The sequence below is a fragment of the Nerophis lumbriciformis genome, linkage group LG18, assembly GCF_033978685.3.
Source record: "Nerophis lumbriciformis linkage group LG18, RoL_Nlum_v2.1, whole genome shotgun sequence".
Classification (NCBI taxonomy): Eukaryota; Metazoa; Chordata; class Actinopteri; order Syngnathiformes; family Syngnathidae; genus Nerophis; species Nerophis lumbriciformis.
The window spans coordinates 30,100,001-30,127,500 of record NC_084565.2 but is presented as its reverse complement, the minus strand read 5'-3'; the positions used below and the strand labels follow the sequence as shown (position 1 = coordinate 30,127,500).

The 27,500-nt window shown below is 38.5% G+C and overlaps 2 protein-coding genes across 2 annotated transcripts in view; both read right to left on the bottom strand.

The window, feature by feature from the left end:
* The window catches only part of LOC133617477 (uncharacterized), a 34,998-nt gene extending 23,102 nt beyond the window's left edge, over positions 1-11,896 (bottom strand). The window contains exons 1-2 of the mRNA XM_072915052.1: positions 11,718-11,896; positions 11,152-11,646 (exon numbers count right to left, since the gene is read on the bottom strand). Of these exons, the coding sequence (XP_072771153.1) occupies positions 11,152-11,576 (425 nt within the window). The 5' untranslated portion in view covers positions 11,577-11,646; positions 11,718-11,896. The remainder of the gene's footprint in view (positions 1-11,151; positions 11,647-11,717) is intronic.
* Positions 11,897-12,039: 143 nt separating this feature from the next.
* mknk1 (MAPK interacting serine/threonine kinase 1) lies at positions 12,040-27,207 on the bottom strand. The gene is made up of 14 exons (XM_061978008.1): positions 27,046-27,207; positions 25,324-25,389; positions 21,050-21,158; positions 20,878-20,982; positions 20,708-20,805; positions 20,556-20,635; positions 20,397-20,470; positions 20,214-20,318; positions 19,324-19,379; positions 18,283-18,378; positions 17,968-18,162; positions 14,405-14,569; positions 14,278-14,321; positions 12,040-12,936 (listed from the first exon to the last, which is right to left on the bottom strand). Exons 2-14 carry the CDS (start codon positions 25,378-25,380, stop codon positions 12,708-12,710), a joined length of 1,413 nt encoding a protein of 470 aa, XP_061833992.1. The 5' UTR covers positions 25,381-25,389; positions 27,046-27,207; the 3' UTR covers positions 12,040-12,707.
* Between the last annotated feature and the right edge of the window lie 293 nt (positions 27,208-27,500).

Sequence of the window (27,500 nt, the reverse complement as noted above, 5' to 3'; positions counted from 1 at the left end):
TGTATATATATATATATATATATATATATATATATATATATATATATATATATATATATATGTAAGTATATATATATGTAAGTATATATATATATATATATATATATATATATATGTATATGTAAGTATATATATATACAGGTAAAAGCTAGTAAATTAGAATATTTTGAAAAACTTGATTTATTTCAGTAATTGCATTCAAAAGGTGTAACTTGTACATTATATTTATTCATTGCACACAGACTGATGCATTCAAATGTTTATTTCATTTAATTTTGATGATTTGAAGTGGCAACAAATGAAAATCCAAAATTCCGTGTGTCACAAAATTAGAATATTACTTAAGGCTAATACAAAAAAGGGATTTTTAGAAATGTTGGCCAACTGAAAAGTATGAAAATGAAAAATATGAGCATGTACAATACTCAATACTTGGTTGGAGCTCCTTTTGCCTCAATTACTGCGTTAATGCGGCGTGGCATGGAGTCGATGAGTTTCTGGCACTGCTCAGGTGTTATGAGAGCCCAGGTTGCTCTGATAGTGGCCTTCAACTCTTCTGCGTTTTTGGGTCTGGCATTCTGCATCTTCCTTTTCACAATCACGGCTGCGTTGACCCTGGATCTCAGGAAACAGAGTGGACCGACACCAGCAGATGACATGGCACCCCAAACCATCACTGATGGTGGAAACTTTACACTAGACTTCAGGCAACGTGGATCCTGTGCCTCTCCTGTCTTCCTCCAGACTCTGGGACCTCGATTTCCAAAGGAAATGCAAAATTTGCATGGTTGGGTGATGGTTTGGGGTGCCATGTCATCTGCTGGTGTCGGTCCACTCTGTTTCCTGAGATCCAGGGTCAACGCAGCCGTCTACCAGCAAGTTTTAGAGCACTTCATGCTTCCTGCTGCTGACCTGCTCTATGGAGATGGAGATTTCAAGTTCCAACAGGACTTGGCGCCTGCACACAGCGCAAAATCTACCCGTGCCTGGTTTACGGACCATGGTATTTCTGTTCTAAATTGGCCCGCCAACTCCCCTGACCTTAGCCCCATAGAAAATCTGTGGGGTATTGTGAAAAGGAAGATGCAGAATGCCAGACCCAAAAACGCAGAAGAGTTGAAGGCCACTATCAGAGCAACCTGGGCTCTCATAACACCTGAGCAGTGCCAGAAACTCATCGACTCCATGCCACGCCGCATTAACGCAGTAATTGAGGCAAAAGGAGCTCCAACCAAGTATTGAGTATTGTACATGCTCATATTTTTCATTTTCATACTTTTCAGTTGGCCAACATTTCTAAAAATCCCTTTTTTGTATTAGCCTTAAGTAATATTCTAATTTTGTGACACACGGAATTTTGGATTTTCATTTGTTGCCACTTCAAATCATCAAAATTAAAGGAAATAAACATTTGAATGCATCAGTCTGTGTGCAATGAATAAATATAATGTACAAGTTACACCTTTTGAATGCAATTACTGAAATAAATCAAGTTTTTCAAAATATTCTAATTTACTGGCTTTTACCTGTATATATATATGTAAGTATATATCCCAGGGGGTGATCAAGGGTGATGGGTCAAATGCAGAGAATAATTTCACCACACCGAGTGTGTGTGACAATCATTGGTACTTCAACTTTTTAACTTTATATGTATGTATGTATGTATGTATGTATGTATGTAGTTATATATTATGTTATAGTTTTATTACTACTCCAGAATGAAATAAAAGTCACCATACCTTAAAAATGTGTGTTTTACGTGAAAATAAATAAAAATGGTCATAAAAATCCGATCTGTGTCACTTGAGAGCAAAAAAAATCTGATTTGATTTGCAGTGTAAATGGGGCCTCTGTGGTATAACACGAGTAAAACATCAATTGTTTTCTAGTTTTTGTCAGGGTTTTTGGATGTTAGAGTTATAAGGAACATCTAAAACAATACAAAATGTAGCAAATCACAAATTGATTTAATGCTATAAAAAAAAAATCAGCATCAAAACGTTTTGAAAAAGCTGCTGTTAATTCATGCATATTAGGCTGTTACAGGGACCTTAGCTTTTTTTTTTTTTTTTAACTATTGTTTATTGAATTTGTGACATACAGTATACAGTCCAGAAATACAATTAAACACATGTCAAATGTTTTTTTTCCCCCAAACAAACAACCCACAAAAATGATACATTAAATAAAAAGAAAAACACACATCAGTTACAGTATAAGTACAGGCAAATATTGATATGAAGCCACAGACAACGGCACTCCTGAACACGGTGCAGCAATACACAAAAGCAGACAAAAGGCTCATCAATTATCTACTATTTAATCACTTTTTTTTAAGTTCAGTCTCTTTTACCTATTTTTGAAAACAACCCCATACTCTTTGAAACTTCACAGAACAACCGTTCAATGTCAGCCTAATTTTCTCCAATATAAGGAAACAAAGAATATCTCCAATCTTCGGGTGTTGCAGGGAGGCACTGCAGCCTTCCAGTTTAACACAATCAGTCTTCTCGCCAACAAAGTAGCCAATGCTACCAAGTTATTTTTGGATTTGCTTAGAGAAAAGGACAGAGGAGCCTCACCAAATAGTCCGCGTAGAGGATTCGGTTCAACGACCTACGCTGTTGCAAATGATCTTGTGTTCGATTTGCCTCGTTCTTGTCGCAGTGCACACCGCCGATTGCAGAAACGAGCCCCTGTGTTGTCAGTGTTGCTAGTTGTTGGTATTGTTAACTTTCGCTTACAGTTAAACATCAAACATCATTCATTGTCATTTACTGCCTCGGTCTTGTCAGAGTGCACGCCGATGATTGCGGAAACTACTTATAGCCTGTAATGGACAATTCCCTTTACGCTCTCCTTCATTTAGTTGCCGACACGTTCAGAATGACACATGCCACATTACTCTATGCATAAAGACATTTACTTATGTGTGTGTGCGCGCATGTGTGTGTGTCTGTGCGTGCGTGTCTCTACGGGCCTCCCCACATCTCCCAGAGTGTACCTTTCTGTGAAATTATATGGTAAATATGGAAAGGGGCCCCCGGGGCACAAAAGGCTAGGCCCCCTCTTTAGGAGTGGATAATTGACTCCTTTTCCTGCTTGATAATTCATTTCTTGCATATGCCAGCTAATACATCAGATGAAAAGTGCCCCCCCAGCCCCCCAAACCCCCTACAGCCCAACGTGGATGACAAATGGGGCCACTTCTCGATCCATGAAAGAATGATGTCTCCTAAATACTTTGAGCAGAAGCTGAACTGTCACTGTGCTAATCTGAGACAAAATATGACCAGCTCTGCGTTACAAAAGCTCCGCCAGTTAGAGAATGAGGCGAGAAATGAACGCGTGTGAAAAAAGTAGTGTCTGATTCAGCTTTGGTGGACACTTGCACATTTATCAAGACAGACACACACACACACACACACACACACACACACACACACACACACACACACACACGCAAACACACGCGCACACACACACACACTTGTATTTGTTACCTTCTTGAGACCGCCGAAAAATGCCTACCTCTTTAGGACCAGCCTTTCTAGATATATAAAGATTTGTATTTACAACATTAATAATATATACATACTATGCAAATATAAAAAAGCTTGTTGTGAAAAATGTGTTGGAATTTCACAGGAAAAAGGTCACAATTTCACAAGAAAAACTTAGAATTTTGGCAGAATTATAATAAAAGTCACAATTTTACTCAAAGCAAGTCCAAATTTTACAAGAAAAACTGAACATTTGTGCATTATTATGATAAAAGTTGGAATTTTACTCAATAACAATTGCAATTGTACAAGAAAAGTCTACAATTTTGGCAATTTTATGAAAAGAGTTGTAATTTTACTCAACAAAAGTCACAATGTTATAAGAAAACTTTAAAATGTTGGCTATATTATAATAATCGGAATTTTACTTTGCAAAATTATGACAAAAGTCATAATTGTACTAAAAAAAGTCACTATTTTACAAGAACAACAAAAGTCAGAATTTTATGACAAGTGTCACCATTTTGCATTAAAAAAATAATAATTTTGCATTAAAAAAGTAAAACTTTTACTACAAAATATTGCAATATTTCAGAAACAGAAAGAATATGAGAAATTGTTCCCAATTTCATAAGAAAAAAATCGACACATTGTGAGAAAAAGACTGCTTTTAGTAAAAAATGTTGTTTTGTTTGTAATTGGTTTTTAATCTTCATTATTTACTTCAAGTTATTACAATATGTCTCTATATACATATTTATTTTATTTGTTTTATTAATTTTGGCCAAAGGGGGCGCATTTCCATTTCTTACACACTTATTTCATATGTTGACCAGAGGGGGAGCACTTTTAAAAGCGACACACAGTCAATTTGAGAAATCCCTCCTTTTTGGGACCACCCTAATTTTGATAGATTTCACCACCAGGGGTGCAAATAAAACATTCTCTATTAGATGCAATGATTGTCTGTATTGGGACCATGATTTATGTCCTAACTTGTTCACAATGTCCTCATAAGGAAGGTACTTTTCCTTGTTGATGTCTCAAGAAGGGTAGAAATACAAGAACACACACACACACACACACACACACACACACACACACACACACACACACACACAGAGACAGTCTGTCATTTTAATAGTTGCACTGAAATAGATGAGGATTATTGCAACAGGACAGAGATATCATTTGTTTTACAACAGCCGAGTCAGCACTCCCAACAGTCATTAGGGAATTAAAAAAAAGAACATATTAAAGACCACACAGATTGTATGTATGCATGCGTAAAACACATTCAATCATTCCACTTCTTGTGTTCACACACATATATTTTCGACCTTGCCATTTTTCTCTTTTGGCATATTTTTGAACTGATATTTAATCTATTGGGAAATACATGTTTTAATGCAGCTCCTCATATTGCTGTTGTCCACTGTTTATTATTACCGCCAGAGGCTGCGATACATTCAAGGCCCTCAGTCTGCCTTGAGGCCGGTAACCCAAACCGAACTGTTCCATTGAATTAGCATTTAATTCATACGTGTTATTTATTTATTCTCATAAATACATTTCAAGTATTTTTAAGTAAATTGAAACAAAGTTGAATGATGAGTTGAATGGCCTAGATCAGTGTTTTTCAACCACTGTGCCGCGGCACACTAGTGTGCCGTGAGATACAATCTGGTGTGCCGTGGGAGATTATCTGATTTCACCTATTTGGGTTAAAATATTTTTTGCAAACCAGTAATTATAGTCTGCAAATTATGTGTTGAGTGTCGGTGCTGTCTAGAGCTCGGCAGAGTAACCGTGTAATACTCTTCCATATCAGTAGGTGGCAGCAGGTAGCTAATTGCTTTGTAGATGTCGGAAACAGCGGGAGGCAGCATGCAGGTAAAAAGATGTCTAATGCTTAAACCAAAAATAAACAAAAGGTGAGTGCCACTAAGAAAAGGCATTGAAGCTTAGGGAAGGCTAGACAGAACAAAACTAAAACTGAACTGGCTACAAAGTAAACAAAAACAGAATGCTGGACGACAGCAAAGACTTACTGTGGAGCAAAGACGGCGTCCACAATGTACATCCGAACATGACATGACAATCAACAATGTCCCCACAAAGAAGGCTAAAAACAACTGAAATATTCTTGAGTGCTAAAACAAAGCAGATGCGGGAAATATCGCTCAAAAGAAGACATGAAACTGCGACAGGAAAATACCAAAAAAAGAGAAAAAGCCACCAAATTAGGAGTGCAAGACAAGAACTAAAACACTACACACAGGAAAACACCAAAACATTCCAAATAAGTCAAGGTGTGATGTGACAGGTCGTGACAGTACACCTACTTTGAGACAAGAGCTATAGTGATGCATACTTGGTTATGGGTTAAAGTCATATCCAACACTTGCGACAACAACTTTTTACTGTCAACTGAGTTTCGTTTTTTAATGATTTTTGCTGGTGGTGTGGCTCCAAATTTTTTCAACGCAAAAAATGTGCCTTGGCTCAAAAAAGGTTGAAAAGCACTGGCCGAGATCAGTGGTTCTCAAACTTTTTTCATCCAATACCACCTCAGAAAACGCCACCTTGAGGCGGTCCAATACCCCATACTCTCTGAGTAGTCCACACAGGACTTCCTGAGGGACAAGTCCACAAAGCACATGTAGACTGGTTGGGAAACTCCCATCCACCCTCAAAGACCCTGCCAAGAGTACAGAGCTTGTCGACAGTTCCTGAACCAGGACGAAAACCAAACCGCTCCTCCCTAATCCAAAGTTTGACTATCTGGTATAGTCTCCTCTCCAGTACACCTGAATAGACCTTACCGAGAAGGCTGTGATCCCAGGATAGTTGGAACACACCCTGCGGTTTCCCTTCTTGAAGAGAGGAACCGCCACCCCGGATTGCCAATCCGGAGGCATGTATACATGTATTCTCAGATGCATAGGCAATAGTGTAATTATACATGAATATTCATAGAAACATTCACTGTAACAAACGGCCCTCTGAAGGAAGCCATAACTGCAATGTGGCCCTCAATAAAGTTGAGTTTGACTTTGTATTGGATGCACTTTGGTGTAAATTTCGCAAATATTTTGCTCCACAGTTACTTTATAAGCCTGTTTCTTGAATCTGTCTGTGAGATTTGCGGAGGCGTTCCCTTTAGTTTGCTAATGCAGTGTTTTTCAACCTTTTTTGAGCCAAGGCACATTTTTTGCGTAGAAAAAATCCGGAGGCACACCACCAGCGGAAATCATTAAAAAACAAAACTAAGTTGACAATAAAAAGTCGTTGTCGCAATTGTTGAATATGACTTTACACCATAACCAAGCATGCATCACTATAGCTCTTGTCTCAAAGTAGGTGTACTGTCACGACCTGTCACATCACGGCGTGACTTATTTGGAGTTTTTTGCTGTTTTCCTATGTGTAGTGTTTTAGTTCTTGTCTTGCGCTCCTATTTTGGTGTCTTTTTCTCTTTTTTTGGTATTTTCCTGTAGCAGTTTCATGTCTTCTTTTGAGCGATATCTCCCGCATCTACTTTGTTTTAGCAATCAAGAATATTTCAGATGTTTTTAGCCTTCTTTGTGGGGACATTGTTGATTGTCATGTCATGTTCGGATGTACTTTGTGGACGCCATCTTTGCTCCACAGTAAGTCTTTGCTGTCGTCTAGCATTGTGTTTTTGTTTACTTTGTAGCCAGTTCAGTTTTAGTTTTGTTCTGCCTAGCCGTCCCTCAGCTTCAATGCCTTTTCTTAGCGGCACTCACCTTTTGTTTATTTTTGGTTTAAGCATTAGACATCTTTTTACCTGCATGCTGCCTCCCGCTGTTTCTGACATCTACAAAGCAATTAGCTATCGGCTGCCACCTACTGATATGGAAGAGTATTACACGGTTACTCTGCCGAGCTGTAGACAGCACCGACACTCAACAACAACACATCATTTGCAGACTATAATTACTGGTTTGCGAAAAATATTTTTAACCCAAATAGATGAAATTAGATCATCTCCCACAGCACACCAGACTGTATCTCACAGTACACTAGTGTGCCACGGCACAGTGGTTGAAAAACACTGTGCTAATGAAACCATGGCCCACCTCCATAAGTATCATCGTTTAAGTGTGGGTCTTGAAGTGATCTCTGCTATTTTCTTTCAGTCATGGTTGAAAATAAACATTTTTCAGCTTCACCTGGTCACAACGTTAGGTACACCTGCACACTCTCCAATCGACAAAGAGCCGCATACAAAAGGCGGAATGCTGGTGAAATTGTTCACATGCCAAGGTCGTATGAAAATATTTTTACCTTTTCTTGTGTTTCCTCAAACCAAGTAGAAATGTCACGATGGCTCCCTCTTTCTTGACGTGTCTTTAGCGTCCGATCCAACTTTGTACTTACTGGCCCATGTTGACAAAACAGTCCCGTGTAAAAGGTCGTGGACAAATAAGCACAGACGTATTTATTTAATAGACATCAGAGCAGGCGGGAGGGCGTGAAAGAGGAAAGGGATAACACTGGAGACTACAGGCAGCAGAGAGGAGAGGAGAGGCCGTGTGGGCAGAGAGCGTATACTGAAAGTGACCACATAAGTACATCCGTCAATCTGTGATGTCACACTGTATCCACTGTGAAAATAATACAAAAATATGTGCAAATGCATTAACTTGTTGATGTGACACTTTGGCATTGTTTATCCAGTATTGTAACAACATTAATAAGTCCGTAAAAAAAATTCATCATAGGTCCCCTTTAATATTTGCATGTCATTCTTTAATATTGAACATATCTATTAAATTGTATACTTTAATATCTTAATTCATTGGTACTGGCATATTACAAATTCAAATGTACCAGCCTTAATAATTGCATTTTTTCGGCCTGCATTTTTTAATCTTTAAACACTTCTGCTGATTGTATATTTGTTATATTTAATCAAATTTAATCACATTTGTAAATAAGTAACTTTACACAATACATAAAGTTAATATACACGTCATGTTTAAGTATGTACATTTTAGTACTAGATATATAAAAAAAAAAAAAATTGAATATATTTTATGTATCTTCAGTCAATGATACTGATATATTGTTCATCCATCCATCCATCTTCTTCCGCTTATCCGAGGTCGGGTCGCGGGGGCAGCAGCTTAAGCAGGGAAGCCCAGACTTCCCTCTCCCCAGCCACTTCGTCCAGCTCCTCCCGGGGGATCCCGAGGCGTTCCCAGGCCAGCCGGGAGAGATAGTCTTCCCAGCGTGTCCTGGGTCTTCCCCGTGGCCTCCTACCGGTCGGACGTGCCCGAAACACCTTCCTAGGGAGGCGTTCGGGTGGCATCCTGACCAGATGCCCGAACCACCTCATCTGGCTCCTCTCGATGTGGAGGAGCAGCGGCTTTACTTTGAGCTCCCCCCGAATGACAGAGCTTCTCACCCTATCTCTAAGGGAGAGCCCCGCCACTCGGCGGAGGAAACTCATTTCGGCCGCTTGTACCCGTGATCTTGTCCTTTCGGTCATGACCCAAAGCTCATGACCATAGGTGAGGATGGTAGATCGACCGGTAAATCGAGAGCTTTGCCTTCCGGCTCAGCTCCTTCTTCACCACAACGGATCGATACAGCGTCCGCATTACTGAAGACGCCGCACCGATCCGCCTGTCGATCTCACGATCCACTCTTCCCTCACTCGTGAACAAGACTCCGAGGTACTTGAACTCCTCCACTTGGGGCAAGATCTCCTCCCCAACCCGGAGATGGCACTCCACCCTTTTCCGGGAGAGAACCATGGACTCGGACTTGGAGGTGCTGATTCCCATCCCAGTCGCTTCACACTCGGCTGCGAACCGATCCAGTGAGAGCTGAAGATCTTGGCCGGAGGAAGCCATCAGGACCACATCATCTGCAAATAGCAGTGACCTAATCCTGCAGCCACCAAACCAGATCCCCTCAACGCCCTGACTGATATATTGTTTTGAAAGAAATTCGAATATATTTTCATCCAAATGTATTTATTTTATGTATTATTGGTATTTGCATTTTTTTGTGCTAGCTTTCATATTTTTCATATTTGTCATTTAATTATCTATAATACAGAAGCATATAGATATATTTGTCAAATGTTAATTTTATATTAAATGAACATTTATATTAAATTGTTTAGGCAAGGAGAAGGTTTTTTTTATTTTTATTCTTTGGGTATGGATATTATATATTTTTTTTATTTTAAAATAAGTACATTAATTTCAATAAACATGCATTATTTGCGTATGTTTTAATGTTTTATAGACATATATTGTATTTAGGACGTTTTACTATAGTAGTGCAATTACAACAAAACAAAATTAGGTCCTGTAGTCGAATAAAATGTTTTCAAATAAATCCTAATCTCAGTGTAAATGTAAAAGTATAGTCATGTGTGAAACGCAATAAAATGCATCAACTGTCCATTTGTTAATAGATCACATTTGACATTACGGCGACACAAAAACCAGACAAGTTTAGAAACGTCGTTCGAATGACGACACTGCCCTCTAGTGGCTAAAGTCAAATAGGACCGAATAATATTACAATGTTTTTTTCCTCTGTTTTGAGAATCAAGAGTATGAACTGTCTTTTTGTAAATGTTACACATTTAGTTGATAAACTTACATTTTAATATTTTAGAAGTTATTTCAGAGCATTTTATTGATCGGTAAAATGCTGGTGCCAGCAGCTCATACAGCGGTTTGTACAGATTAATGATTAATTATGATCAGGTTCTAGTGTTTAAATTCAGTGGCGAGCATGAAAAAAATGTAAGGTGGACATGACAGAAAATAACTAACACTATTTTTTTATAAAGTAAGTATTAAATACATAGCACTTTTTACCTCTAGTCTAAAGCTGTTTACTACTTTATTTAATAATGTATTCATTTCATAATTATATTATTTATACATTACAGTATTCATGTTTTTTAATTATATAGTACTGTCGTTTTATGTCCACTAGATGGAGACACACACTTTGAAATCAGTTGATCATGTGCATCCCCCATTTTATACATTTGTATAGGCATTATGGTAATTATATTGATTTTTATTTACTTGAATTCTAAAAAATTTAAAATAATGATAGTATTAATTATAACAAATATATAAAAGCGATAATAGTAATAATGATGATTATAGTATGACTTTTTGGATGTTAGATTGTGCTATGTTTTTGTAGTCTACAAATAAGTTTTTTTATTATTCATCAATTTCTTGTAAATTTACTATTTATTTATTTTTAGTCTGAGGGTACAGACCGAAGAGGTGTGCCTTGTTTAATCAACTTTGCACTGGTAATTACTCAGAGCATCACCACCTCTGGTTGCTAAGCGATACCATCTTCTTCTGTTCATGTCATAATTATATTGTTTAATGGCTTCCATAAGGCCTAAAAAAAGGAGGGCAGGCTGCAATAAGAGTGTCTATTATCTCTGCTACGCTGCTGTGGTTTAATCACAGCTGTGTGTGTGTGTAAAACGCTGAGTAAACACAAATCTCACATGGCAGCTGTCGGCGCAGATAAGAAGCATCCATGCACAATATTAGGTCCACCTGCACGGTGGAAGATAATGATGATGTAAAAGATGTAACTTTGTGTTTATTTTTGTACTTGCACTTCAGAATCTGAGGTCAAAGCAGGCAGAGTTCCGTGGACGGAGTCGTACGAGTCGGTGGGGCTCACCTGGACCCCCGTCGTGTCCTGCAGCGTGTGCTCGCTGGTTTCCATCTCGAAGGCCGCGCGCATCAACCCCGCTTTGACCCCACAGGCCGAGCCGGTGGCCGGGGGTCGCCTCCTGCTGGCCGCGCAGCACGCCGCGAAGAAAGCGGCGGCCGTCAACAAGAGGAGCGGCCCTATCACGATGGGGGGGTTGGCGGCCGGGGCGTAGGTGGCGAAGGCGACGGCGCCCACCAGGGTGACGTTGACCCCGGCCAGCAGGACGCACAGGCCGCACGCACAGCACAGAGGCGGCGAAGGCAGGCTGCGGGCTCGCTGCTTGTGGGCTGCAGGACATCTGCTGCTGTTTTCTGGAAGCACCATGGAGGAGGAGGAGAGGACGGATGAACTCGTCAGCTCAGAAGGTAGGAAACATGACTCTACAGCACCCAAACTGGTAAAAAAGGAAACCAAAACCACAAATTTCATAGTGATTTCGATAAGTAGAAAGTTAGATGTACTTACGTTACTTGTTGGTGTGCAATCAGGACAGCTGCTGTCTCCTCAGCAGGTCAACAACTCACTGAGCAGCTCTTGCCTCCAAACCACTGCTGTTACACTGCACTGCCGCTAGGGGCACTAGAGCTCTTTTTGAGATGAATGACACGCCCACTTTTAACACTGGCATAATTTAGAGATGAACATTATATACAGTAAAATAAGGTTAAAACAATGGAATATTAATCACTCATAAAGAGAACTCAAACTAAACAGCATCCTAACAGCTTTGCTAGTTAGGATCATCCCAAACATCAAATATTAAGCAACAGTCAGAAAATAGAGAAAGTAAAAAAAGATATTGTTTATTGACCAGTGAAAATATGCTCCAAAGAGCTCACTTTATGCATGATGACAAATGGAGGATGTCCTCCCTCTGTTTTACAGCATACTGATCTCACTTTACTTAATGGTGATTAAACATGTTTGATAAAAGGCTATTTGCTTCCTCACTTTTAGGCAGTGAGTTGTTGCTGTAGAGATGTTGTATCCATGGCAACCAGGTGGAAACACAAACATATGACAAAGGAAAGTGATACAATATAATACTCTCATTCTTGGCACACTCGCAACAAACAGACTGAACAAGACACAAAAAAAAAGCATATAAAAATAAGTAATCCTTTTTCATTATGTATAAAATTATTTCTTAAATGACCTGTGATAAGTGGACATATTTAATGTTGGAAGACAGAAAAGGTCATCTCACTGACTTTGAGGTTCCTCTGGTCTCTTCAAGAGGTAAATGAAGAGCGCACACAGACCGTGAACGCCTTCTAAAGTCAAGCAGGTTTAAAGTACAGCAGTGCTCCAGGTAGTTTGTGTCTGCTAAAGGTTTTCTGAGCATAGCTTGAGAAACGTTAATGATTGGAAACACTTCACATGCTGAGATAGGCTTCAAAAAAAGCACAAATTAAAAGGTAAGAAAATTAAAATTGTGGTAAGAATACATGTAACTTAAAGTGTCTGGTGTGGGAGAAGGGTTTTGTGCATTTCAGGCTGAGAAGTGTGGTCTGTTGTGCGCAGGGTGATGGACTGTGCCCTCCTGCGAGCCAGTCTGGAGTTGGACGGAGGAGAGAGCCTCATGGAACAAACCACGGCTGAGTCCTCCTCGTGCTGAGACAGCTGCCTGTGGAAGGCGATGGCTTCTGCTGCAAACAGGCTCAGGTCTTTGGTGCTGCTGTTCCTATCGGGTCAACACTTGTATTATCACAACCCCAAGTCATAGAACCAGCCCAGAGATTGTCAGTTGTGAGCACAGCAAGGGTTAGTGAGCCATTGGCAGTTTCACTGAAGAACTCCTCGGCTAACTCTAAATATGCGATTGTGTTTAAAAATTCGGCTGTCATATGACACATGTGCAAAAGCCTCCATAAGTCAGGTTCCTCTCTACAATGCACACGAGGAGGAGAAGAATTTATCTCAAATCATTTTACATAACTTCTTACCTTTTAATGTAGATATCTAGCAGGGTGATTATGCTTTGTAACAATGATAGCATCAGGATTCTATATTTCCTGGTAATTTAAATCTGTGGGCTGATGTGGTGTCTGATTTTAATGCATTGACCGCCAGCACTTTGCATCAACACATTACAATTTGCACTTCTCAAAACATGGATTTCATGAAGGTGAAGTAGGTAAAGTATTTTAGCCTCCTCTTAGGTGTGATTGTTGATCTTTTTTTAGAGATGTCCGATAATGGCTTTTTTGCCGATATCCCGATATTGTCCAACTCTTAATTTCCAATATATACAGTTGTGGAATTAACACATTGTGCCTAATTTGTTGTGATGCCCCGCTGGATGCATTAAACAATGTAACTTTACCATGAATTGATTAACGTGGATCCCTTGCAGCACTAACTCTTGTAGCGTCCCAGAAGAGTTACTGCTGCAAGGGGTTCTGGGTATCTGTTCTGTTACGGCGCAGATGTTCTCCCGAAATATGTTTGTTATTCTTGTTTGGTGTGGGGCATATTTGGCGCATATTTGTAACAGTGTTAAAGTTGTTTATACGGCCACCCTGTTGATCAAGTATGCAATGCATTCACTTTTGTGCGTGTAAAAGCCACATATATTATGTGACTGGGCCGGCACGCTGTTTGTATGGAGGAAAAACGGACGTGACGACAGGTTGAAGAAGACGCTAAAGTTAGTGCCTTTAAGGCACGCCCCCAATGTTGTCCGGGTGGAAATCGGGAGAATCGTTGCCCCGGGAGATTTTCGAGAGGGGCACTGAAATTCGTGAGTCTCCCAGGAAAATCGGGAGATTGAACCCGATATCGAAAATTTCCGATATTACATTTTAAAGCATTTATCGCCAGGCCGATATTATTGGACATCTCTAATCTTTGTTGAAAAAAGTGTGGGACATGAAAACAGTAACCATGCTAATGGGTGCTGTGCAGGAAAATTAGGAAGCGTCCAAACTCCCTCCCCAAACACAACCTTAACTGAAAGACCAAGCCTAACCAAAATCAGAAGAGATGTCATGTTCAATGGTTTCATGAAGTGGACAGGACTTACCTCTGTAGGGCTTGAGGAGTTGGAAGACCTCTCTCTGGTGCATTCTGTACAAAAAGAGGTGAGGCAACAGACATTAAATGTTGCTCTGGAATAAGAAAAAATACACAAAACAGTAAAAAATACTCACCCCCTGGACCCAAGGGTGCAGGAGGACCTGAGCCGCACTGAGGCGCAGCATGGCGTCTCGCACCAACAGCTTGGTGATGAGATCCTTGGCTGCGTGTGAGATGTGAGCCCAGTCCTTGTCAGGAAACTCGTACTTGCCCTGCTGAATGCTCTCGAACAGGTGACTCTGCAGGAGGAACGTCACGCGGTGTCTAATTAGACGCTTTTTATCGCAAGCAGGCGACATTCTCCACACGCTAGCTCCATGTTCTAAGTGCCATTGGCTTCCATTTCTGGACCAGGTCTGCTCCACAGCAAAAACTGAAATCTAAGTAAGATTAAATATCTCAAATAAGGGTGATATTTGCTTCTTTTCTGTCTACTAAGCAGATTTTATGTTAGTGTTTTACTTGTTTTCAGGGTTTTAGTCCTAAATGATCTCAGTAAGATATTACAGCTTGTTGCTGAGATTTGATGATCTATATTGAGTAAAACATGCTTGAAACTAGAATATCAACTGTTGCAAAGCTGTGTCATCAACACTCACAAGTATAAAACTATTTTTTTAAACTAATCATTTCTTATTTCAAGCATGAAAAAAAAAAAAAATCATGACTTTGACACAATTGTGTCTCATATTAAAACAGATGACAGCCAAATGGACTTTGCAGTTTTATTTTCTATGAAACAATAGAAAATACGTACTCCTATAGTAGTACAGTTATTAGTGAGAATATACTTATTTTAAAAAGGTATTTTTGGGTTCATTGAAGTTAGCTAATTTTACTAGTTTTGGAAAGTCTTGACAAGCCAAATGTTCTTGTTCTATTGGCAGATAATTTTGCTTTGTTCAAATAAAATACCCCTCATTTTTGTATTTTTTTTTTCTTGTTTTTGAACACTGACTTTTTGCAGTGTGACGACGACACGATGGCGTCTCCCGACAAACGCAGTCTGATGACAATCAGGTGATGACACTCGTTCATCTTTGTTAACCGTGGCAACCTGCTCTACACTACGCGGAGCTAAATACATCAACAATGAACGCACACAGAAGACAACTGTGCAATAATATTCAGATTTTAATAACCTTGTCCAAGGCCTCGCTAATATGGCTGCTGCTCATTTACATCATGTAGACCAGGGATATTTACTTTTATAAGTAATTGTTTCAAAAAAGCTAAGGACTATTCGGACGAAGATAAGGATTACTGGTAGTATGTACCTACACAATATAAATGCAAGGTTTAAATAATCATATAAAAAGTATAATAATTTCAAAAGAAGCACCATGTCAAAGATCCTCTACCAACAGAAGAGCTTTATGCTACTCAAAGAACCTTCATATGATAGGAGAGCTCTGCTGTTTTTTAGGAAACGGATGCGATAATGATAGTCAAATATCCTCCAGGCTGTTTGATAAGAGCACTCTGCTATTCTCCCGGACCCACCACAAAAACACTCAGCAAATATGTCAGGGACACTCAGCTGTTTCAAAAGAAAAAAATGACGCAGTTATTTCAGTGGCAGTGTCCTTGCAGGGCAACGTTTGGCTGCCGGATGAACAGCCCTGATGGAGATGTTAAAGGGGAACAATCCTTATTTAAGACAAAAATCACCAATGTTTTTTTTTTTTAATGCATTCTAACTCGTAAATAAACGATAGCAAAAGCCTATAAAGTGCTTTAAAAAAACATCCAAAAACATCCATTAATGTTTATACTTACACGCTGTAAGTATATATGTAATAAACATCCAAAACACGGCAACAATATTCTATAAACATATCGTGACCTGAATATTAACCAAATATTAGCATTTTTGTTGTTACAAGTACTAACGCAGACAAACTATTTCTTAGCGGTGCAATATTACAGACAGCTAAAGTAGCCCTCTGCTGCTTTACTCTGAGCCGGTAGCGATGTTCTGCTGCTCTCGCATCACCGCGTCTTGGCTCGTCAGTTATTCTGGATTATAAATCACGCCTCTCAACTGGATTTAGCCTTGAATCTAGAAGTTGTTCATCTGTGAGATTCAATGTGTACCCACAGATGGAGACAAACACACAACCGAAGACAGTGTCTGCAGGAAGACTTTTCCTTGTTAACCCTTTGTGTGCATCATGATTAATTATTCATCTAAACGAGAAGATATGGACATCTTATCAGTCGTCATCCAAGTAAGAGCAGACATTGTACAGTAAGCTATCGTTTTATTATGTTTGTATTTCTTGTTTAGCGGAACTTCTAAAAATTGTAGCCCATCCTCCTTACATTCAGGATCAACAATAGACTGTTCTGGATCGTAATTTCTCCCAAAGTAATTGTTGGCTCTCACAAAGTCTGCATGATTTGCATTGTTTCGGTGGGAAGGGGATCTGCGGTTCCTACCTCTACGTCACGCGACCATGTGACTGGCGAGCTAATCAGCTCTCAAAATTGCTCGGGAATCTTTGAGATTGATACTACTTATATCATATCTATTTATTCGCTAACTTTGGAAGTCTTTAGGTGTCATAAAAATCACATATATATGATAAACGCTTCAATATAGAAGCAACTTGTTTTTCCACTCTACTGGTACACTGCAAAAACTTAAATCTAAGTAAACTGAAATATCTCAAATAAGGGTGATATTTGCTTATTTTCTGTCTGATAAGATAATTCTTCTCACTAAGCAAATTTTATGTTAGCGTGTTTTACTTGTTTTAAGGGTTTTGGTCTTAAATTATCTCAATAATAATTTATTATTTCAAGCATGAAATAAAAAATAAAAAAATCTTGTTTTTGACACAATTGTGTCATAATTAAAACTGATGACAGCCAAATGGACTTTGCAGTTTTATTTTCAATGAAACCATAGAAAATACGTACTCATATAGTAGTACAGTTGACAGAGTACAGTAAACATTTAAAATGTTACATTTCTAACAATTTTGAACAGAAATAGTTCATGCACATTCAGATAAATTCTTCAAAATTACAATTAATTTTTTGACTAAAAGAGCACGCACTTGGGGTGATGAGGTCATGTTATCGATGGAAAAATTAATTTTTAGACAATATGATTTGCCTGACCTGCTAGGAGACCACGAGAGTAACAAGCGGTTGCCTTGTCATTAAGAACAATAAATTAGTTTTTAGTACAAGTTTGCTGGCTTCAACAAATGTAATGCCGAGCGCATATCATTATGTCAAGATAATGGCACTAGCATTTACTTAATTTAAGAACATTTTTCTACATACAGCAAAAAGGTTTCTTTTTTTTTTTCTACCAAGAAAAGTGCACTTGTTATTAGTGAGAATATACTTATTTTAAAGGTATTTTGGGGTTCATTGAAGTTAGCTAATTTTACTTGTTTTGGAAAGTCTTGTTCTATTGGCAGATAATTTTGCTTAGTTTAAGTAAAATACCCCTAATTTTTGTATTTTGTTGTTGTTTTTGAACACTGACTTTTTGCAGTGTACTCTAAGATGCTAACAAGTGTTCAGCTGGTCAGTAATTGTTGTAACAAGCAGTGACAATTTGATCAAATCTTAGATAAATGTTTGAGAGAAACACGTTAGACATTGCTGGCGAGCATACCTGACACGTGCGGCATATTTCCCCCCGGTCCCACCCGCAGTCGCTGCCACAGTGGCCCGTAAAAGGGGGGCTGCCACTTAACAGGATGTAGAGGACGACCCCGAGGCTCCACAGGTCACAGCGCTTGTCGTAGAAGGACGCTTCATCAGTGAACACCTCCACCACTTCAGGAGCCATGTATTCTGCGGAGCCGCACTGAGAAGAGAGCAAATGTTCCAATGATGGTTCTCGTGTTAGTGGACAACCTGTTGTGTTTTGTTTTTTTTACTAGCAAGACTGCTGTTTAAAAAAAAATATAAAAGTTATCAGTCTTACCGGCGTAGTAAGCTCAGGAGTGGTTATTGGCATGCAGGCGCTGCTGAGTTTCACGCCACTTCCCAGGTCAAAGTCACATATCTTAACTGGTGACACCTGAGTAGAAATTGAACAGGGTCAACTTAAGTGATTAGGAAATTAAATCGAAAAACTTTTTTTTTTTCTCTTTTTTTTATTAAGGGTTGAAAATTGTCTTCAGTCTTGGAGGTGCTTCGGTTTAGTTGCAGCTTGGTATCTAGTTGTGGTGTTGGCAGAAACACAGTATTATACTTCTTCTTGATGGGCACCTTCTGACTTATAAATGTTACAATGCCATCACGTCTAATCATAAGGTTCATGCATTTTGGCATGAGATTGCATGCAGTTATGCATCAATCTGCTCACGGGGTTTTGCAATCTGGCTACGTTGTGACATCACAGCAAGATGAACATACTTATTTGGGCATTTAGCAAAGCGCTCAACCAGAAGCTTCAGACTATGAAGAAATACAAAGTATTATTTTCATTCAATCTTGACAAGTGCCCAACACCGATGTGCGACATAGATGCTGCTAAAAGAAGCTTTTTTTTTTTATGCAAATCGATCAGACAGTGTGCATGTGTTCCTATTGTTATGTTTATGAAGTTTATTTTTGACCATGTCTGGGGGAAAAGAAGAGGTGACTACTTCAAGAGATAGAGATATATATTTGTACTGAAGAGAGTGCCAGTTGTCAGAAGTAAGTTATGAATATTATGTATTTTACTGGAGGGGGGGGTTAAGTCTATTTGAGGTGACATGTTTAAATAAGACATGTTTGTTTAAGTGTGAAGTAATAAAACATACCTTTACATTAATAGAGAAACATTTGCTAAACCCTCTACTGTAGATTTACTCTGTGAATCACCTACCATGCTTTGAAATAAATATATTAAGCGATAATTCCTTTGATTTTTAATACTTTAAGAAATAGTTTTATACAAAGCAGGTTTTCAAATAGTTAAAGCACTGTTGCAAAGCTAAAACCACATTCAAAGAAGAATTTCAAGTATCTGACTTACTTGATCAGTGTATTCACAAAGGATATTTTCCAGTTTGAGGTCTCTGTGAGCAATAACTGTAAGACAACACACTGTTACCATGACAACCAGGACACATTATTTCAAGGCTCCCATCCCACTCTTTCACTGAAATTACTTTCCATGACATTTTCAAGTTATCAAGTCATACACTATTTGCTAATACATTCCCGTGTTCTCCTCATTTTTTGGAAGCATTCTTGCCAAGCGTTGTTACTTGCAATTACCCAGATTGTTTCTATGTTTACTACTCAGACATTTTATGAGCAGTTTTTATCTGTAAAATATACAACAGAATAATGCAAACACACATAGAAGTACACATTACACTTATTTAGCATGACATACTGCAGTTACAATGTTTAATTGGACAATTGCCAACTCAAAAATATATTTTTCTTTTCTATTACTTTCTGTCCGACACTTTCGATAAATATTTATATATTTTCATTAAAACATAAATTTTCTTTGGTTCACCTCAGTTTACAAATCAACTGTTGGAAAGAAAAGCCTTTCACTCGCGGACAAAATACTAGCGACACTTTTCCCACATACAGATGTTAGTTTTGTTTCTCGCCGCTACATCTGGAAAATTAGAAACGCAAGGTTGGAGAACTGCTTTAAGTGGAAACACATACTGGGCTCCATGTGTCAGCAAGAAGCAGAGAACCAATGTGCCTTAATGTTGCCCAGAAGCTATGGTGACAACAGTCATGCGCATAACTTTTAACCTCTTTGCATCCGACTAAGGCAGGGGGGGATAAATCATTTTGCAGGATAATTTCATGTTTCCATTTTTCGGTCATTATTCAGGCTGTCCAGGACACGTGAGAACCCTGCCATTGAATGTTTGGGACGACAGTTGGACATACCCTTTGTGTGTAAAAAGTTGAGAGCTTGGGCGATGTCGCGTACAACCTTGCTGGCCTCCAGCTCGTCAAAGTGCTTCCGGTTCTGGATGTGCGTAAGAATGGAGCCTGGGAGACAGAGCCATCACATGGTCATGGTGTGTTGAATAGCGGGCAGACAATCGGTGCTTGCTCGTTTCCACTCACCTCCTCGCAACTTTTCAAACACCAAATAAAAGCAAGTGTGGTCTTCAAAGAACTCAATCAATTCCAGAATGTTCCTGGGTCAAAACAAGTCCCCCAATTGGTGTCCGCTTGAGTTAAAAATGGTTTATTTCATAGCAGATGTGACTGATATTTTCTCACTTGTTTCCTTGACACTGGTAGAGAGTCTCCACTTCTCGAAAGACTCTGCTGCGGCTGTGTCCTGCGTTCTTTTCAATGATCTATGAGAAATGCATTTAATGTTATATAAGGTTTCATACAGCAAGGCAGTTGTGTACAGTCTTAAAACTCACCTTCACAGCATACTCCCGTCCATTCTGAAGGCTTACACATCCTTGGACTTTAGCAAAGGCCCCCTGACCAAGAACCTCATCCGTTAGCTTGTAGAGGTCTGAAAAAACAATGACAACATGATCCAGATTCTTATTTCTATGTGGCCTACACAAAAATCTAATGTTATTACCATCAAAAGTGCTAGTGCAGCGGTCTGTCGCTCTTGATCTTTTCTTCTTCTTTCGTTTGGATGTATATGGGATGTTCAAAGGCTTGCTCTGGCTGAGCTCAACTTCTAATGAGAGACATGAATGTCAAATATAAAACTGTCTTCACTGCACCGGATGGTAGGCTAGCTGCACCTGCTGGGAGTTGAACCAGGTGCTGCTTGTCCTCTGAAGTCATCCCATTGTGTGACTGTTCATCATAACACTGCCCTACTTGGCCTGCAGCCAGGGAGTTGCCCTGAAACTGAGAGGAAAAGAAGGTCAGTAGATCAGCTGCCGGTTCAGTAGAGGAAATGCATTATTTTTCTACTTTTGTTTTCACATTTAATATCTTACTTTGTAGAGCTCGACAGCTGCCACATCAGCAGCGGAACAACTCAAAGTGTGATGTTGTGAAATTCAGAATTTGGGTAACATTTAGAGGAAAAATATGCTTTGAAAGTCAATTCCTTGAATTTAGGTTGCAAACAGGAAGTAGAACTGAATTAAAACATGGAATTGAAATTGTAATTTATGATTGTGGTGTATTCCAGAATAATCATTTAAAATATACTGTGAATATTTCGCATTAATATTTTTAATATGAAACTCGTGAATAAATAATTACAGATTTTTTTCATTGGCACTGGAAAATAAAAGCTCCTATAAAACAGAACTTAATTTGATTAACTATAACTTTCAAATTGTGGGGAAATATTTCAATTGCCAGAATGCTTTACTTTATCAAATGATATTTAATGGATGGAATTTGTGGAATGTTCGTGTTTGTAAAGTATTTAAGCTAAGAAACAACAAAAAAATAAACCACACAAATTATTCATATTACTTGGCATATTAAATTTCACTTGTAATTCTATTTTAACATCCAGTGCAGTTCAATTTGGAATTCCAATTCGGAATTCCAATTCTTCAAATGACTTGAAATAAAAGTCCAAATTTGCACAAACCCCATGTCCACACAAATATGGATATTTTAACACTTATTTTGAGTTTTGGCTTTTGGTCCATAAGCAAATCTTGGTGTTTGTCCTTAAAACTGAGCTTGCGGAAAACTACGGCCAGCTTCAGTTTGTGTGAGAATGGGTAAAACAGAGCTTTTTGTTCTATTTAATAAGAAATGGGAAACATTATCTCATGTTTTGAAACCTCATTTAAGAACAGAACATTCAGTTATTGACTTAGTGTTTTCATTTTGTGCAGCTGTGGATGTGCATGATAAAAAAAACAAAAAACATTCATGTTTGTTGCACTGAGTAAGTGGGTGCTGTTTTTAAAAAGATAATAAACACGTTATGTACATCTAATATGACTATATTGATAAATACAGGTGTCATAATGCGTAACCGAGTCCGTTGTGGTAGTTTCTTATACTGCAGCAAAATAAGCATGATAGCCAGTGAATGTTTTATGTGGACAGAAGATATTTAAAACTCCATTTGTGTGAATAGAGTATTTAATATCATAGTGAGGGAAATTAGCATTTTTGAAAATGAAAGTATGTTGTTGGCTTTTTCTGTGGTGTTTTTGCAACACTTATTCCAAAAGGACTACCCTTAACAAAAAAGAAAATAATCCAAGCATTAAGCAAGTGTATTCAAAGCACTAAGACTCCAGCGTCACAAAAAATGTCTTTACTTATCAAGTTCAACGATAGGAAAGATCATCATTACTTGTTACCAAGTTCAACAATAGAAAGATCAGGTCTTTACACCTTTTACTAGTTTACAAGCGTTGCAATTTTGTTGAGACTGACTGTTTTAATGTGTTTCCAATTTGCTATTAACTGTGGCTGCCTTCTTTTTATGCTGCAATGACAGTTAAGAATGTTTTAAAAAAAAATGTTACTCAGAGTCAATTTGTTTTTAAATGCATAATTTGCATTTCCTTTATTTCTTAAGTTGAACATTGTCGAGTAGAAATTCAAAACAAACGGACGATGACCAATAAGAACCGCTATAAATACATGGGTGTCAAACCAAATTTTTTAGGGGTGTTACGATAAATCGATATATATTCCTTAGATTCAACTACATCGATCTGTGATTGGCAAGTTTGCCTTTCGGAGGATAGGTATCGATCCAACATCTTTTTAAAAGGCAATCAATCAATTTTAATCGATAATAGAAAAAGGAAAACTTTGTATTTAACAATGGCAGGTTTCATATGAATTGTAGCACTTTTATTGATAAGGCTATTTGGTAACACTTTAGTATGGGGAACATATATTCACCATTAATTAGTTGCTTATTAACATGCGAATTAGCAACATATTGGCTCTTAATTAGTCATTATTTAGTACTTATTAATGCCTTATTCTGCATGTCCTTATTATACAACCAGTAAGCCATTAACTAAGAGTCTTCCCTCAATAACCTCAGAATTATTGCTTATTAGTAGGGATGTCCGACAATGGCTTTTTGCAGATATCCGATATTGTCCAACTCTTTAATTACCGATATCAACTGATACCGATATCAACCGATATATAGTCGTGGAATTAACACATTATGCCTAATTTGGACAACCAGGTATGATGAAGATAAGGTGCTTTAAAAAAAAAAAATCATAAAATAAAATGAGATCAATAAATTAAAAACTTTTTCTTGAATAAAAAAGAAAGTAAAACAATATAAAAACAGTTACATAGAAACTAGTAATTAATGAAAATTAGTAAAAACTGTTAAAGGTTAGTACTATTAGTGGACCAGCAGCACGCACAATCATGTGCGCTTACGGACTGCATCCCTTGCAGACTGTATTTATCTATATTGATATATAATGTAGGAACCAGAATATTAATAACAGAAAGAAACAACCCTTTTGTGTGAATGAGTGTGAATGGGGAGGGAGGTTTTTTGGGTTGGTGCACTAATTGTAAGTGTATCTTGTGTTTTTTATGTTGATTTGAAAAAATAAAAATAAACGATACCGACAATAAAAAAAATAACGATACCGATAATTTAGAATATTACATTTTAACGCATTTATCGGCAGGCCGATATTATCGGACATCTCTACTTATTAGTAACCCTAACCCTTACCCTTATATGTTCCCCTAGTGTTCAATTAACTCTAAATTAAGTCTTTGTTACTTTAATTAGCAACTAATCAATGGTGAATATGTTCCCTATACTAAAATGTTACCGGCTATTTAACGCTATTCAAGTCTGTGGCGTCATCGCCATCAGTTGTCAAAACAAGAATGGCAGATAGCTACGGAGGCTGAAAAAGGTCACAACAAATGCTAAAGCCACAAGTCTATCATTAAGCCACAATACAACAACTTTAAGCTACGACTTGATTGCAAAAGCCACACCAAATACAAACGCCACAACACAATATAAAGACAACAAGTTTAAGCCACAAAGAACTCGACGGACAAAACGGAAGTGACAGCGGAGCAAGTTACGGCGACAGATCAACTTCCTCAGGTGGAAGGTTAAAAACAGGGTAATGAACATAGTATAATTGAAAGGTATTTCCATCCCTCCATTTTCTACCGCTTGTCCCTTTTGGGGTCGCGGGGCGTGCTAGAGCCTTTCTCAGCTGAAAAAAATGGTCACACTTCACTTACTATTCCAAATTTGTTCATTAGACCATTTTCAACTTTCCGCATTAGAAAGTCGGTGAGTGGTCAAAAATTGTCCGCAGTAGCTTTCGTTGCGTTTTTATTTTGTTGTGTGGATTTATGTTAATGGGTTGTCACGTTTGTATTTATTATGGCTTGTTGTGCATTTTATTGTTGATATTAATATTGTATACTTGTAAACAGGGAAGTAGCAGGTAAATCTATTAATAAAATGTTGGTTGCTGTACTTTTTTTGAGTTTCTTGAATATTGAAAATGAGAGCAGAAAAGGTTTCCTCTTGTTAGTTCAGCCTAAAGAGTTGATTTCACTTTAATTGCCGTTAATTGTTGTTTCTATCTATAATTAAATTATACGTAATTCACTTACAAGAAATAACAGGAAATAGGAAACATCATTTTCACTGTGCAGTATCCAGTATTTATTTTACAGTCAGGCTAGTTGATTTTGTTTGTGCTAAAAAGTTACCGAATCGATTTCAACTCACTGAGTCGTTTTGAATCGAATTGTGCTAAAACAAAAAGGTGTAATCATCCTAGAATCGTATCGGCAACCAGAAATTCTGAACTGAACGGAACAGTCGTTAAAACGAATCGTTACACCCCTACTTTTAATGCATCCTTTCATGCTGGGAACCTGCCAGAACAGTAGCGTGCAGTGATCCAGTAAACGCCAAACTTATCTAACGTTGGCTATTACCAGAAGTATGTGCACATGACTCACTGAAAGTGGTGAAACATTTGTGTGTTCAGGTAGATGAGCACTGACAGTCAGTGGACTGATAAGGACGTTATTTGTAAGGCAACGCTGTGACAAATCTTACCTGGGGTGAGTGGTTGAAGGCTTGCAACTCCGTCATCATGCTGTGGTGTCTCACCATCTCTGCCAACTGAAAGGCACACCGCAAATATTTAGTTGGCCTGGCCTGGAATAAATACACTGAATCTGTTGACGCTTACACAGAAATCATAACAAGACACGTTGATACACCAGTAAGGAATGTCAGTCATGGAAAAATATGATTATGTCGTCAACAGAAAGGGGTTGCACATGTTCCTAGTTTGGGAACCCCACTATCCATCCATCGAGTTTCTATTACTCACACATTCAGCTAAAAATAAGCTGTGCTAATATTATAATACAGCAGTGGTGTGCCGTCAGGGCCAGCAATGCCTTCTCTGCTGGCCTAACATAACCAGAAATCATGATCATAATTAAAGATAAAGTACTTTTTTTATTTACTTTCCCTAAATATCTAAAAGTATTCATATTCTCTTCATGTCATTATGTTCCTTCCAGCGCTGTTGTTTTTAGGTTATAGAGTTTCTATCCAATCAGAATTCAGCTAGCTTATGTTGCCATGTGTACCAAATCTGCAACTCCATTACCCCGCAGTACTGAATAGCATGCGCAGTAGCTGCGTTTAGCCATGCTGGCAGTGGGATGTTTTTGATGAGCACCTTGTGGAGTAAACTTTAAGAACTCAGCCAACACGCCTCGTCTGCATCTTTTATGATTCGACAAGACAACACATATTTGCAAGGCCATTTTCAAGAAGGATATTTAAAGAGAAACTACATCTCGTGAGACTAAGTCGGCCAACCCCGGAAGCTTGAATGGGTTCTACAGATTGTGAATTTGTGAGTTCAGATTTCTTTATTTTTTTCCACGTTTATGTTTTTTGCAATTTAAATTTTGACAATACCACATAAGATGTGTTTTAATTGCTGATGCAGGTTTATTGATTTTTAAATCCATCCATCCATCCATTTTCTACCGCTTATTCCCTTTGGGGTCGCGGGGGGCGCTGGAGCCTATCTCAGCTACAATCGGGCGGAAGGCGGGGTACACCCTGGACAAGACGCCACCTCATCGCAGGGCCAACACAGATAGACAGACAACATTCACACTCACATCCACACACTAGGGCCAATTTAGTGTTGCCAATCAACCTATCCCCAGGTGCATGTCTTTGGAGGTGGTGATTTTTAAATGCGCCAGAAAATAACCTGTTACGTACACTGTTGGTGGGAATCCAATGTCCAGTAGTGCATAAATGTTTCTGTATAGTATTTCTCCAGCAATGGTCTTTTGGGGACATAAATGATGGTATTTTGAGAGGTAATTATTGAAGTCAGACATCACTGAAGGCCTAGGTGAGAAACGCACGGCCCGCCATACAGTATATATAACGCAACAGAAACGCCATGACAGAATGCAACGCTGGCAAATAATGTGACGTCACCAATAAGCCAAGCAGTTCCCCCAATGGTCGCTTTCATAAGCTTTATTTACATGTTTTAAGATACTTTTGCCGCAGTGACAATCAATATTATTCCCATTCCGCTCTGTATAAAACGTAACGTGAAGCCGTGTAAGAATGCACACACGACGTGTGTTGTTGGCGACACGGCTAGCTGGCACAACCTGTTTGCTAGTTTCTACTCCCGACGACTGACACCCATTACTACGTATTTTATTATATTTAAAGACTGCCCGGGTGTCGGTACAGCCAACACGACAATATAATCATGAGTGTACTCACCTGAACCCTCACAAAACTGGCCGGGCCACCGACTGCTGCTGATGTCAACTTCCATACGAGCTTGAAATGCACCCGCGAGGTGACAAGCGGGAAAGCACGTCAACAGACTTATATCACGACCACTTCCGCGTACGACCTTCTCCCATTGGTTGGAATAGGTGACGTCACTGAAACCGCAGGCCTTTTCACTTTATAAGCTAATCAACCTCATTATACTATTGGCTAAGTTTTATATTCATAAATGTAAGTTTCTCAATACCCGACCTGTTTTTTGTGCCTTTAAAAAAGAATTAGAACTCTACTTTAAAACACTCTCTACCTCCAACAACCAAAAGTTGTGAAAACTATGATGCTGTGTTCCAAGTTTTAATCATTTACGGAACTTATGTGAACCTATGGCTTTGCACTTTGTTATATATATTTTTTTCCATTCTATTTTAGTTATTCTTTGAGTT

Bases quoted from the DNA above. Each gene is read 5' to 3' on its own strand.
- mknk1 (XM_061978008.1), bottom strand. From the start codon at position 25,380: ATGGTGAGACACCACAGCATGATGACGGAGTTGCAAGCCTTCAACCAC. The intron at 18,379-19,323 runs GTAAGTCAGATA...ATTTCTACTCAG, and splicing joins TTTGTGAATACACTGATCAA to GTGTCACCAGTTAAGATATG. The intron at 18,163-18,282 runs GTAAGACTGATA...CTCTCTTCTCAG, and splicing joins CTCCTGAGCTTACTACGCCG to TGCGGCTCCGCAGAATACAT.